The sequence below is a fragment of the Periophthalmus magnuspinnatus genome, chromosome 2, assembly GCF_009829125.3.
Source record: "Periophthalmus magnuspinnatus isolate fPerMag1 chromosome 2, fPerMag1.2.pri, whole genome shotgun sequence".
Classification (NCBI taxonomy): Eukaryota; Metazoa; Chordata; class Actinopteri; order Gobiiformes; family Gobiidae; genus Periophthalmus; species Periophthalmus magnuspinnatus.
Window position 1 is genome coordinate 4,426,459 of NC_047127.1, and position 15,938 is coordinate 4,442,396.

The 15,938-nt window shown below is 40.9% G+C and overlaps 1 protein-coding gene across 4 annotated transcripts in view; it reads right to left on the reverse strand.

Annotated features, from left to right (window-relative positions):
• Positions 1 to 15,938, reverse strand: part of LOC117384024 (neural cell adhesion molecule 2-like) — a 509,480-nt gene that overhangs the window by 126,690 nt on the left and 366,852 nt on the right. For all 4 annotated transcript variants that reach the window (XM_033981298.2, XM_033981291.2, XM_055228525.1 and 1 more), the window contains exon 5: positions 14,531 to 14,668. In XM_033981298.2, the coding sequence (XP_033837189.1) occupies positions 14,531 to 14,668 (138 nt within the window). The remainder of the gene's footprint in view (positions 1 to 14,530; positions 14,669 to 15,938) is intronic.

Sequence of the window (15,938 nt, forward strand, 5' to 3'; positions counted from 1 at the left end):
ATTTTTTTTCTAGAGCGGCACTTATGTTGGAGCGCCCACTCATCGTCCAATCACTGGGAGACGTTTCCCTGACAGCTGATTGGACGGCGGCCCCCTTGTGCGGTTCCTGATGGCAGAGGCGCAGTGGCACTTTAAAACAGGCAGGGAGCGCCGAGCTGTCTTTGATCAGCGGGAGACAGGGGAAAACAATGATGTGATCAGGGCCTCAGGGCAAAACAAGTCAGCAGGAGGCACTGTAAACAAGGGCACTTACTACAAATATTCAGCTCAACTACAAGGAAAGAGTGTACATAATCCACCAGCCACTACTACTGCTGCTACTACTGCAACTATTACTGCTACTACTGCTGCTACTACTGCAACTATTACTGCTACTACTGCTGCTACTACTGCTACTGCTGCAACTATTACTGCTACTACTGTGGCTACTGCTACGACTGCTACTGCTCCTAATGCTAATGCTACTACTAGTACTGCTACTGCTGCTTCTACTACTCCTAATGCTGCTACTACTACTGCTCCTACTGCAACTACTACTACTACTACTATTACTACTGCCACTACTGCTACTACTACTGCTTCTACTACCACTCTGACTACTACTGCTGCTACTGCTGCAATTACTGCTACTATTACTGCTACTACTGCGGCTACTGCTACGACTGCTTCTGCTACTAATGCTAATGCTACTACTAGTACTGCTACTGCTGCTTCTACTACTCCTAATGCTACTACTATTAATGCTGCTACTACTACTGCTACTGCTCCTACTGCAACTACTACTACTACTGTTACTGCTGCTGCTGCTATTACTACTGCCACTACTACTACTACTACTACTGTTACTGCTGCTGCTACTGCTATTCCTACTGCCACTACTGCTACTACTCCTGCTTCCACTACCACTCTGACTACTACTACTGCTACTGCTATTCTTACTGCTCCCATTACTACTACTGCTGCTGCTACTACTAATAATTATGTTATCAGTGCCTCAGGGCAACACAAGTCAGCAGGAGGGACTGTAAACACGGGCACTTACTCCAAATATTCTGCTTAACTACAAGAAAACGAGTGTACATAATCCACCAGCCACTACTACTACCACTTCTCCTTCTACTACTACTGCTGCTGCTTCTGCCATTACTACTACTACTACTACTACAAGGCTAATGCTACAGCTACTATAGAGCTCCGGATCTAAATCTTTACATTATTATCCAGATGTAACAAACGTCCCTAGAGATAAAATAGCCATAATTAACATTTCCTCTGTAATTACAACTACTAAATAGAAATACCACCACTACTTTTACTACTACAGTGATTACTACTACTCCAACTAATTTCACTACATGCAGACTCAAATTACTACTAGTTATCAGACATGATACAATTACTCTACTACTCCTACTACTACCCACTACTACTAGTACTGACTGAAAACCCAGCTCTTCTCCCTGGCATTTAATACTAGCTACACAGGATATCTTGGTGTTTTATTGTTGTTTTCCTATGTATCGTGTGATCTTTATATTTATTTTTTGTTGACTTTTATGTGAAGCACTTAGGTCAGCTGGTTGTTTTAAACGTGCTACAAAAATCAACTTGGATTGAAGTGAAAACTACAACTACTACAACTTAAGTAAAATGCCATAACAGATTGTAGTACTCCAAATGTTGCTTTTATCACAGTTACCTCTCCTGTGTCACTATTACTGCTCGTCTCAGCTTGTTTTTAGAAATTATCACAAGAAAACTCACCCGCGTGAAGGTGAAAATGAGGAAAACGGTTTAACCAAGTCAGGAGTGTCAACACACTCACCGTTATAGAAAAAGTTACAGAGTAGCACAAAAGGCCAGATGTTATCCTCCAAAGAATCTACGGAGCCCTCCTGATGACAAGCGCAAAAAAAAAAAAAAAAAAAAAAAAAAAAGAAGTTGTGAACTCGAATTGTGATGCCATGTTGAAGTTTTGATTCAAATGAGATGGAGGCTTTTTGTAGTCCATTTTGTGGGTATTGTAGTTTTTTTTTTTTATTATTAAACAACTGTAGTTCCACCATTAGTTAGCTCCTTCTCCTATCTGCCTAGGACTCTTGTGGCTAACCCCGTGACGTAGCTCCAAAGCGAAAGGAGTTAGGGTCTAGGACTTCGGAGCTACGATCTGAAAAATTAAAAAGGAGCCACATTTTATCACTAAATGGAAGTTCCGCTAAAGGATGAGGTGGTACTTCTGGCAGTACATCCCGCAGTACTTCTGGCAGCTAGCGAAAACGGACAAGGACAGTTTGAGTTTTATTTTACGCTAAGCAATACAAGGCCATTGTGAAAAACCCTTGATTTGGATTTGGTTTCAGTAATTCTGAGTTAAAGATTTGGCTAAAGAGTGAGTAAAAATTACATGTTACGAGAACAAAATCATAATTCAAGGTGACAATTTTTTTGTTTTTTTTTGCGCAGGTCATCAGGCGGGCTCGGAAGATGAGAGCTGGACCATAGACAGTATATATAAATGGACATGGTTAACCTGCTAGCCGCTGCATTCCAAATAGAAACTGATCGACTCTGGCTCCATTTCACTTTACATTAGAAAACTGTCACTTCTCTCTGTGTAACTCCTGCTGTCAGGCTCATTATTTTGGTCACTCGACATGATCCTGGCATTTTTATTTCACTTTTTTTGTCCGTAACTCAAGATATGAACATTAATAATAGAAAAATCAGGCGCCTTTTTTTCCCCAAGGTCGCTCCTGCTAGCTTTAGCAACAGGTTTGATGGACAGTGTTGCTAAGCGCCCGCCCCGTGCTAAACTAAGGGTGATGATGGGAAGGGGCGTTATCTTCAACAGCTTCGCTCCAGATTGGCTCTTTGGTTGCTATGATACACGTGATCGGAGTTCTAAATATGTAACTCAACTCCAAATTAGCCGCTATAACTGCTAGCCTCGATGAGCTTCATTTGACTGGAGCTGAACGCTGTGAGTGACGTCATACTCACTTAGTCCACTTCCTTATACAGGCTATGAGCTGGACTAAAACATTTCACTACAAATTTACAGAAATATACAAAATCAACGAAAAAATTAAATAAATAAATAAATAAATAATAAAACTACTGTATGTTTTTGTGTGATTAATGATTTGAAATGTGTTATTTTGAGTTTCAATTTGACATTTAGCATTAAAGGTGCACTATCTAACATGTTCTGCGTGTCTCCATGGAGATGTTATTGCTTAGCTTGGAATGTTCAACAGTACGGCATTAAACTTATCTCCATGGAGACAAGTAGGTGACACCACTAGGCCGAGTATTTTTTTAGCAATTCAAATAAACGCGAGATTAATGCATTAGTGTGTAGCATTCCAGGCAAACATCCACATGGGGGCAGCAGTCTACGCAGGGACTCCCAGACTTCCCTCACCCTAGACACTTCCTCCAGCTCCTCCGGTGGGACCCCAAGGCGTTCCCAGGCCAGCCGAGAGACATAATCCAAGCAAACACCCAACCAGAAAAGTCTTATAGCACCTTTACTTCAGCTTTTGATCATTGATTTTTGTTTTTTAAATTAGCAATTCAATCTAAAATCAAAGTTTTAATAAAAAAGTAAAGATGTCCAAAGCATCCTTCCACCATCCATCTCGACCTTTAATGCTAACGATAACCATTAGCGTCCACAGTTTTCTTATGACAACATGCTATCACATTCCCGCTACGTCCGTCCATTGTAACGTCAAAAATACCTTTTGTTACTACTGCTAATATTACTCGTATCCATTTGTGAAGGTGGATAACAGCCTACGGACTAGCTTTGCATTGATCCCCTACCACTCAAGAAGACGCTTAAATTAAGTTTGTGGACTTAAAGGCTGTCTGACTTTTTCTTTTCAAATAACAGCTTACCAACAGATGCTAGCGCTTCTGTTAGTTACACTGCAATGTAACTGACAGCTGCTAGCTTACATCACCACTCTGTTTTTTCAACGTTTTAGAGTCACTTTGCGGAGAATCCAAGGTGAATTGTAGCATTTCTGGACATTTGGGAACAGTTTTACAGCGGCAGTAATTAATTGGTTTAAAAAAGTACAAAATATGAGCGCTTATTTTCGCATATGCGGGGTCGCGGGGGAGCCATGGAGATAAAACGCAGTTGGATGAAGAATAACATTTGGGGGTAATGAATGGGAGATTAGAGTGAAAACAAAGCAAGATGGTGGATGGCTAATGAAGCGACAATAGGCTGTGCTGGGAGGGTGAGAGCAGATCAGTTATGCTAACAACTCCGCAGCGGATTGAACAAATGAAATGTGTGATCATGCCTAACTTATAGCAACATAAAAACACCTCGCTCTAAGTAAAGAGAAAACATATCGATTAAGCTCGAATTATGTGCGCAATTATTACATCAGCAGACTGTATACAGAAGTGAACTAAGTGTGGCGTCAATCGTACCGTTCGGCTCCACTCAAACGAAGCTAGCGGTTACGGGGGCGAAATTTGGAGTCGAGTTACATATTTGCCCCGTGTTGTAGTTTTATTTATTAAAGAGCTGTAGTTCCATCATTGGTTAGCTCCTTCTCGTATCTGCCTAGGACTCTTGTGACGTAGCGCTAAAGCTAAAGGAATTAGCGGCCTAGAAGTTTGACGCTATGATCTGAACAAAAAGAAGCCATATTTTATCACTAAATGGAAGTCCGGCTATGGGATCGGTACTTCCAGCAGTACGTCCCACAGTACTTCTGGCAGCTAGCAAAAATTTACAAGGACGGTTTGAGTTTTATTTTACGCTAGGCTTAAATACAAAGCCATTGTGAAAACCCTTGATTTGGATGAGGTTTCAGTAATTCTAAGTTTAAGAATTAAGATCTTACTTCATGCGAACGAATTGGTAAATTCACCCTCGTCGCTAGTTTAGCAGAGAGCGAAACCTGTTGCTAACGCTAGTGGGAGTGACCTCGGGGAAAGAAGGCGCCTGATTTGTCTGTTATTAGCGTTCATATTATGATTTACGGACACAATAGCGTAGTAAAAATACCAGGATTGAGAAAGGAGCAAGAGTTTTTCAATAGAAAGTGAACAAAAGCCAGAGTTGATGAAGCCGGAAGCGCGCCCATGATCACTTCCTGTTTGGAACGCAGCAGCTAGCAGGTTAGCTATGTCCATTTATATATAGAGCTTATGGATTACAGTGTGATACTCTTTGAATTACAACAAGTTTAGATTTATTCCAATCACCGCTTCCTGTTTTTGTCTCTCTAACAATCTCCAATAAACGCAGCAGCAGAACCATCAACCCCCTCAGCTTAACACAAGTTCTACACCCATTTATGCACTTCTAGTCCATTATGTCACAGCCAAACAACATTTTATATAAGATTAAATAAGAAACGTTTATGTAAAATTACTATGAGACCATCTTCGAGAAACAACATGGCTAATTGTGCTAAATCCGATTAACCAACTTTGTCACAACCTTTTTAGCAACGCTCACGATTCCAAATAGAAAAGTGAGGTTTGCTAATTAGCGTTCCCGGCCCCGTAGTGCACCGAAATCCAACGCACCCGTGATCGGTAATTGCTGCTAAAATTGAGCCATTGCTTTTTCAAATGACTTCCATTCTCCGAGCTGGACCGATATGATTGATGTGTCCAAACAGAGCTGAAGGACACGGCTGGTGATTTTGCCGACCGCGGAAAAAGAAGAAAATTGAGGGTGTGAGGGAGTGAGACAGGGAACCGGCAATTAAGGGGATGGGGCTGGGAAAGAAATGGTTTAGAGGAAGCAGGAAGTAGCTTTCTTTTGCGCACCGTGGTTGGTTGCTGTGGTAACGTGGAAAGCTACAATGGTCATGTCATAAAGGTTTCAGAGGGCGACTCGCAATCTATACAGGCACTTAGGGCAGGTTTAGCTCTCAAAAAATTCAAGATAAACATACAAATTGGTTTTGTCGAGAGTGCTCAAGGCAAAAGGCCATCTAAACAAGTTTATCTTCTGGGGCTTGTGGGGTTGACTTGGTTTCTGGTGTTAAAGCTGCACTCTGTAAGTTTTCTGGTTTGCCTTGAATGTCAACCCAAAACAACCCACACGTCAAATCCTCCAGCTAAGGAAGTTCTGACCAAGCCTAGCAACAACATGACGGAGATGGGTCAAATGCAGAGGACTAATTTCCCTACGGTGACAATAATGGACCTTAACCTTAATCTTTATGTTCCATAGTGTGGCATTAAACGTAATATCATGTGTTTGTTGAAATATGGACTATCTATGGCTGTCAAACACCAATCAACCAAAATGTGCGAGTTTAGAATTTTTATTAGTTGGGAAAAAACTCTAGCCCCTAATTGGCTATGATGGGATATTATAAACAATCATCTATAATTAATAAAATGTTATCCCACACAAAACCTCAAGGAGGAAATAAGACCATTTTAGGAGGAAATTAATTCAAATTCTTTTGTTTTTCATTGAAGTTACCATTTATTTTATTTTATTTCATTTTAAATTTATTTTATTTATTTATTTATTTATTTAAAAAAGGGGACAATGCACATTAATAAACATTACAAAAATAAATAAATAATGTAAATGTGCCCGAGTTAGCTGACTAGAGCTAATTTTCATCGGTTGTCCCCAGGCCAGATGTAACAAGGCAACTTACATTTAAGAAAACATTTCAACATTCAAAAATAGGAATTAAACATAATGAAAGACAATTTAATGTGGACAAATAAAAAATATATACAATTACAAATACCTATTTACAATGAATGCGATTTAGTGTCATTTAATTTATTTATTTTTAATTAATTCATTTATTTATTTATACCAGTGGATTATGTGAAACCTGATATAGATAAAAGTTTTTAAAGAGTTTTTAAGTCCATAAACTGGACGTGTTCTGGGGTCACATTTCAAAACAAACGCACGGCTCTTTAAGGCTCTATTAGCGTAGCATTCACGCGGGATTCGTTTACTTCCTGGTTTGTTGTTCCCATTACTGACAGCAGAGGGAGCTCAAATGCCAAATGCAGATATTATTTTAAATCAGAAAATGTGAAATACTAATATTAATATGTGTTTGTTGAAGGTCCTATATTACGCAACATTGACTCTTGTGAGCTTTAAGTTGTGTTATAAAAGTTTAAAGACACAGTGGAGCACTTCCTGGATTACCACATGATGACATCACAAGGTGGAACAGTGTTTTCAGTTTGCGAGAAGAACTCCGGGTCTGTTTGTGATGATGAAACAACATTATAACAGATCAGAAAACAGCGTAACATGGGCTCTTTAAAGTAAACGATCGTGTTTGTGACAGATTAAACGGCCGTTGTAGGTTTGTTAACATTAGCGCGCTAGCTTGTTTAACGTCAACGATATGGCTCTATTTTTAACTGCTGGAGATAGTCACTGAGCAGTTGAATAATGCTCTTGTCTTAAGGCAGCGAGTCTCTTTGTGGGATTCCCTTCAACAGCTGCGATGACAAATTGAAACGAGCCGAGACAAGGACAAAAACGACTATGATGGATTGAAACGTAGGATGTGCGACTGCTCCAAGAACGTCGGACATTTTGGCTCCACGGTTTCCCGGTTGATCGTTCCTACAGTAAGAGCTTTTTTCCCCCTCTCTGTCCGAAGCGGTGAGGACTCGGCGGTGACAGGGTTTGGCGGGCTGTCAGCGCATACATGCTTATAGGCAACAAACCAGTCTTTTATCAACAGGCCAATGAATATGTATGAGCGCTCAGGGCGGAAAAGCAAATGTAGCCACTTTGCACAAACGTTCGGGGTGAGTGAGCCGAGCGGTGTCTGACAGAGCGGCGGCCATGACAGCTGCAGACGCTGGGAAGTCAGTACAAATGGAGAGGTTTGAATGTGTGTATGATGAGCCGAACTTTATACTTGTTTTGAGCTCATTAAAGCTTCTATATCATGCAAAAATTGACTCTTGTGAGGTTTAAGTCGCGTTATAATGTTGTTACGTCTTCAAAAACAGACCTGGAGTTGTGTTTTGTTTCATTCACACACGTTTGAGTAACACCTCCACAGCTCAAAATGCTCTGTTCCACCTTGTGATGTCATAAAGTGGCAGCTTTCACATGAACAGCTCCCTTTTTTACCTTTAGTTCAGTAGAGATTTGCAATTCCAGGGCTGAAATCATCCAAATGATTCTAGTGAAGCTGTATGGAGTTTAAAAACATAGTAGAGCACTTCCTGTATTACCACATGATGACATCACAAGGTGGAACGGAGTGTTTTCAGTTTGAGAGATGAACTTATACAGGCTAAATATGCAGGGTTTGTGTGTTTAAACGTGTGTGAATGAAACAAAACACAAATCCAGGTCTGTTTTTGATGAGAAAACAACATTATATAACATAAATCAGAATATTGTCTAACATGGGGCCTAAAACAGACTTTGTTATAGAGTGTTAAATCTTTACTTGTATTGTTTTGGATCTCTTTGACCTAAGCATCTTTTGTTGTGTTATTTTGTATGGTGTACTTCTTGTTTGTGCGTCTAGCGGCCTCCAGCCACTTCGACTAAACGGGTACGATTGTTTTGATGGTATAAATACACTGTACGTATTTACATTTGTCATTTGCTGAGGGCGAGACGACACAACTAAGGAGAACAACTCTTTTTGATTCAAGACAACTTCTCTGTTGATTTTTACATTTTTAAGGTTTTTACTATTAGAAATTCCACAACAGGAGACATAGATATTTTACATTTTCTTCATTGTAAACCACAAAACTGCTCTAAACGGGCTTCGCAATAGAAACAGGCCCGTTGACATCCTGGCTTTTTATTTCCGTGTTTTTTGTCGTCTTTGAACTTTACATGTGTGACCCAGAATCCACAGGGAAGCGGGTGAGTATAGGGGGTATTTGAACACGGAAAGCCCACACAAGACCAATCAAAATGCAGCTTTGATACGCTGTCGTTGTGTCCTTGGGCAAGACACTTTACCCTTAACCCTCCTCGCCCTGTCTGTGTACACTGTTGTATGAATGTGTGTGTGAATGGGTGACTTGTTTCTTGATGTAAAACGCTCTGAGTGCCTTGAAGGTGGAAATGTGTTATATAAAAATGTGACCTTTTACCATTTTCCTTTTGAGTAAACTAATAAAGAGGGAACGCAGTCATAACAAGGCTTAAAGCTTATAAAAGTTGATTTTTTTGCATAACATGTCCGCTTTAAACTCACATTTAGCACACACTTCCTTTAAATAACTGTACTCTACTTCTTAAAATGTATTTCAGATTTGGTATCTTTGCAATGCAACTTGGACAGTCATTCTTACCCAACGGCATCTGGAATATATAATGGTTGAAAACATTGATTTACTTTGTTTTCGGCCAAATACGAACCAATAAATGCCAAAAAAATAAAATGTTCAGCACGCTATAGAAGGAAAAAACTTTAGCCTCCAGGTATGGCACTAAAAGTTAGCAGAAGTTTAGAATTCTGCTCAGCTAAAGCGTTGCTAGGTTCTAGCAAAGCCCAAAGTTGCTCCCTTAGCGTCCGCGTGTATCTCCGCGTGGTCCAGGAAATCAATGCAGTTCCCGACTTTTGCACAAAACTGCACTTTTAAGGCTCAGTCTTGATACTTGGGGGATGCCCTGCAGCTGGCGCCCTCTAGGGGTGGGACTGAGCTCAAAGACACAGTTTCTGCTCTTTTCTCATTACTTTGTCCATCTAAACTCTCCACTGCGCCCGGGGCTCCATACAAATCTACTAACCAGAGACCATTGATAAAACATGGGCTGCTCTTGTTGGGCTGAAGTCCTCCTTACATTTCAGAGCACAGACACAAACAGCTTGGTATCTTGGTACACACTAGTTCACTTTTCCGGGAGCTCAGTGGAAATGGAGCGCTGGTAGAAAATCCAATAGTTCCAGTTTTTTATTCTTGAGCCGGCCTGCACCTCCAGCGCAGCCCTGACCTCCAGACTGGAACACAGCACAAAGACTCAAGGTGACTGAGGCCCATGCAAAATCTGTGTCTGACAAATCAACAACTGGAACTTTTGGAGGTTTTCCAGCTACTTTTATTACACGTCATTAGAGGAGACATATTACGCATTTTTATCTGGTGCATTTTGTTCCCAAGACCATCCTCTCAGGGCGCAGTTTGAACTATAGTATGATCCATTTATTCCGACACCTGTAAAAGCAGCTTAATTAATAAACCCACTGCAAACCTGTTACTTCATTAATACAGTCACAGTTAGACTTATATTGGTGTTTTTCAGACTCTACACTGTGATGAAGAGAAGAACCAGTTTTTCCTATTGTGACACTGGACTTTGCCCTGAAATAATCCAAAATATAAACGCCCCGTGAGTATCATAGCAACCAGAGAGTCAATCTGGAGCGAAGCTGTGGAAGGTAACGCCCCTTCCCTCGACACCGCTGGTTTGGCGGGGCGTGGACGCTTAGCGAACGCTGTCAATCAAACCTGTTGCTAACGCTAACGGGAGTGACCTCGGGGATAGAAGGCGCCTGATTTGTCTGTTATTAATGATCGTATCTTGATTTACGGCCACAATAGTGAAATAAAAGTGCCAGGATCATAAAGAACGGGTTATTATGAACATTTAAGACCAAAATGACGAGGCTAACAGCAGCAGTGAAAGCAGAATGGTGATAGTTTTTCAGAATCGATAGAGTTGGAAGCTGTGTCTACTGATATATACAGTCTATGGTTCCTCCTTGTGATGTCACGACGTGGTAGTTTTCAAGTTAGCATCTACTTTTTACCTTTAGTTCAGTAGAAATTGGCAATTCCAGGGGTTAAAATGGAGTTTAAAAACACAGTGGAGCACTTCCTGTACTACCACGTGACATAACAAGGTGGAGTATATTGCGGTCATTCCACGCAACTTTACTGCATCATGAGAGAAAAAGATTTAAAGAGCAAAAAGTATCCAAAAGCATCTTGCACTAAAACAGATGTCTGCTCTCAGGCTGGCGGCGCACTGGATGAAACGCTCATTACTTTTCAGACCACTCGGAAGTTCAAATGAGGATGCTTGGCTCTCCTAGGGGTCTCATCCTTCTGCCAAGCAAACTCCGAGCTAGGATCCTTGGAGAGGAGGCAGGAGGCATCTCGAAAGCCGAAGCAAAGTTCACTCGTCTCGTCCCCTCTAGGGTGTAGGGCGCGTCGCTTTTCTGCTCGGGATGTGTATGGTGTTTCGTGGCAGCAATAATCCGTTATAGCTCATTGGGTAGCCTTATTGGATCTTCCCTTGCAAGTGAGGTAAGTGGTGTGCTAAATTGATTCATATTTTGTGTGTGTGTGTGTGTGTGGGGGGGGGGGGGGGGGGGGGGCAAGGGGGTGTGCTGCTATTACATTGAATATTACATAGGCAGGGACAATACTGCGGCCGGCGAAGCGTTACAAGACATGTGCTCACGGCTCGCGACACAGTTTTCTTAATGTTTCACCCGACTTCACTTAAAGGGTCTATGTTACGCAATTTTCTGATCTGATTTAAAGATATACTCGGAGTTTTGTTTTGTTTCATTCGCACGTATTTAACCGTAGACTGTATAAAAAGTGGACTAAGTGAGTTTGACGTCACCCATCGCGGTCGTCTCCAGACAAATGAAGCTAATCGAGGCTAATTTGGAGCAGAGTTCTGACCACGAGTGTCATAGCAAGCAAAGAGCCAATCCGGAGCCAGGGTGTTGAAGGTAACGCCCCTTCCTGTCCGCACCACTGGTTTAGCAGAGAACGGGCGCTTAGCAACGCTCATAATCAAACCTGTTGCTAACGCTAACAGGAGTGAGCACGGGGAAAGAAGGCGCCAGATTTGACTGTTATTCAAGAAGAAAATGCTCTGTTCCAACTTGTGATGTCATCATGTGGTGATACAGGAAGTGCTCCACTGTGTTTTTAAACTCCAAACGCCTTCACTAGAATCATTTGGATAATTTCAGCCCTGGAATAGCTGAGCTCTACTGAATTAAAGGTAAAAGCTAGTTGTTAAATTGAAAACCCCCACTTCATGACATCACAAGGTGGAACAGAGCATTTTGTGCTTTGGAGATATAGACACACTAATAATAAAGTGTTACTCAAACATGTGTGAATGAAACAAAACACAACTCCAGACATGTTTTTAAGGAGATAATAACATTATAACATGACTTAAATCTCACAAGAGTCAACTTTGCGTAATATATAGGATCTTTAATGAGCTCAAAACAAATATAAAGTCAGTTTTGTGTAATATAGGATCTTTAAACCAGAGGACTGAAGCTAATAAATAATTAATAACATTAGCGGATAACAATAACAGGGAAGGAGTACTTGTTATATTAACTGCAGAGGTAAGAGAACAAGGATTCAGATAAGTAATAGTGTACAAGTTGTAGTAGTTATCTGCAGTAGTAGTAAAAGTAGCCATAGCAATAGCCGTGTACAGTTGTCCCTCACTATATCGCGGTTCACCTTTCGTGGTCTCGCTGTTTTGTGGATTTTTTTTTGCGCAATTTTGCATGCTTTTTTTTTATAGTGTCTAAACGTGCATTGTGTTCTGCGTCCTGATTGGCTGTTGGACTGTAGACCATTGTCCATCAGTCTCCTCCGTGCCGTGTCTCCTGTCCAGTACAGAATGTGTTCAGACAAATTTACATAAACGTTGGATCGCAGTGTGACTCTGAAGTGCTGTGCGTTTGCAATTTGTTTTGTCCCCGACAAAACCACAATGTCGGTGAAACGTTCTGCACCGACAAAGACGCCTTTCGCCTTTTGCGTGTTATTTTTAGAACATGATCCCTGTGATAAACGAGGGACCAGTCTATCTATTGTAAATGTGCCAGAACAGTGTTTTATTTTGAAATACCAGCTGTGTTTATTGTGAAAGGAACTCAAGACAATGCCAAACTTTAATATTCTAAACAAACAGAAAAAAAAAAAAAAGCAAGTTCACGTTTTGAACTGGGAAAAGTCCTTAGAAAATCCCTCAAATCAGGAAGGAATCATTTTGGAAACCCATGAACAGTAAAATTAGTACTAGCAGTGATAACAGTAGTTGTAGTAATAAATATAAACGCAGAATAATAGTACTTAAAGGAAGATTAAGCCTTTTTTCCGCTTTTGAAATACTTTTCTTGATTACATGCAAATATAACAATTATTGACTTTCTGCGCCATCGATCCAAACATTAAAGCTAATTGAAAGCATTAATGAATGAAAAGACCCAGAACCCTGTTGAATTATGTTGAAAGCTAGCCTTGTATGAGAGATGAATTTATCTGAGTCAGTGGAGCGGAGTGGAGTCTGTCAGTGTGGACGTCTCTATCTGAATACAGCAGCGAGATGCGATGTTCCACCGCCACTTTCGGCATCACAAAAGTCAAACCGGGAGCGATCTACTCCATTAAACACATCTACATGATCAAACCGCTGTAAACAGGAAATACACTGGTAGTATTTCACCGGCACAAACGGCATCAGCCACGCTCGGTTGGAAATTTCTGCTTGCGTGCATTTTTTTTTTTTTTACAACAAAGGTAAGCAGATTGTTATATATTTTCAAATTGGTCCATAGAAAATCATGTAGACTTTAAACACGTCTTGCAGTGTGTGTGTGTTACGTCAGAACCATAGACTGTATATATAAATGGACATAGCTAACCTGCTAGCCGCCGCGATGCTAATAGGAAGTGATCATGGGCACGCTTCCATCGTTCCATCGACTCTCGCTCCAATTCACTTTACATTGAAAACTGCAGGGTGACTGGGCACTCCCTTAGAGATAGGGAGAGGAGCTCGGTCACACAGAAGGAGCTTGACGTAGAGCCACTGCTCCTCCACATCGAGAGGGAGGTTTGGGAGTCCCTGCTACCCCCACGACGCGGTTTCGGATAAGCGAAAGAAGATGGATGGAATATAATCAACATATGAACATTATAACAGACAAATTAAGCACTTTTTTTTCCTCTCGAGTTGCTCCCGCTAGCGTTAGCAACAGGTTTGGTTGACAGCGTTGCAAAGTGCCCCTCCTAAACCAGCGGTGCAGGCGGGAAGAGGCGTTACCTTCAACAGCCTCAATCCGGATTGGCTCTGTGGTTGCGTTGATACTCGCAGTCGGAATTTCAAATATGCTAGCCTTGACAAGCTTCATTTGACTGGAGCCGAACGCTATGGGTGACGTCAAACTCCATTAGTCCACTTCTTTATACCGTCTATGATCAAGACTGAAGAAGTTATTTGGATGAGTGTTGAAACTCTCCCTACACAGTTTTTTTTCCCACACTGACAGAATTTAACCATTTGTTTTACCTGAAAATATACAAAACATACATACTTCCTCCATTTCCTCTTGCTGTATGTACAAAACAAAACTTCAATATAACTTTCTAACATATTTACATTGAAACTATTAAGAACATCATTAGCCCCATGCAACTCCTTGAGGCACACCTTCAAATTTTCATTACAGAAATCCCCATTTCTTCCAGCTCAAATTGACAAACTCAGACTGAACATTTTAATCTGCAAACTTACCGTTGACGACCACGGCTATATCCACAAAGTCTATCTCCCCTCTAGCCTCGACGCTAGCTTCACATCGGTACACTCCTTCATCCGCTTTGGTTACTTGATGGATCTGAAGGTTGTTATTGGGCAGCACCATGTACCTGCCTGAAAAAGGAAAAAAAAATATAATAAGAGGAGGGAAATAGAGGAGAGGGGAGATAAGGATGTTCCCAGTAGCCACTCAATCACATTATGGAGATAAGGCCCATATAGATAAACAGCGCTCTAATTACAGTAGTGGGTGAGGTGAGATTAGCGCGACAGCCTATTGCTTCCCACAAGATATTTATACTAGAGCATTGTAATTACATCAAAACCGTTCAAATCATATCTTTTCGGTGAATTTCGCATCATTTCATTGGCCAGTCTTTGCAACGTCTGAATCCTGGTACTGCAAAAACTTTTTATTTGCACCGGTCTTGTCAAAAAGTGAGTGGGATGCAGTTTTCAGAGTCTCGGTGCAAATCAGGCAACCCATGCTAGCTATTTCTAGCCAACAGACTCGTACTGTATTATCCAGCCTTGTTAACAATAGCTTCTACCAAACGTCTTTAATGGAACATGGGCTATTTGTAGATCCTCTTGTTACGCAACGTGAGAAAGTTGAAGCGAACGTTTCCAGCTAGAAAAAAAGTTATTTTTCATCACAGCGAGAACAAGATATTCTGAGTGTGATCCAGGCAGGTGATGGCTAATCATGTACATATTGGTGCGCACTTTGTAACGTTCTATCGTCTATTACAGGAGTGTCCAAACTTTTTTCACCGAGCGCCGCATATTGAAATAGATTTGAACTACAGATTAGCGTTGATACAGTGAGTCATTCAGATGTATTTTACACAGCTTCAGCAGAGTCGCTATACCTTTAATAAGGGTTGGAACAGTGATTTTAAGTCTGTATCACAGCGCAATTTGATGCTATTGAAGTAATGGTGGTAGAACTACGTGCATTTATAGTAAAAAACAATCTGCGTATGTTCAGTTGGGCCAGTTCAGCAGGGGCAGGGCCGGGAAAAATAGGTCTGAGGGCCGCATTTTGCCCCTGAGCCATAGTTTGGCCAGCCCTAGTTTATTAGAATGAGTTCGAATAAAACATTTTAGACCTATATTACGCAAAATTGACTTGAAGACCCTCAAGTAGAGTTATTTGTTACACCTTTTTTTTTTTATTCCAGCTTATGTCATATTCTCAAGTAGATTTGGGTTTGTTGAACTTTGATGGTTACTCTACTGAAAGCTAACTTGCTGTCCCGTGGCTGCTGTCCCGTTTTAATTTTGTATTTAAGCCATATTATACCGCTGTTATCGCCTCATAAACAGACCTAAAGTCGTGTTTTGTTTCATTCACACATGTTTTAGTAACACTTTATCATTA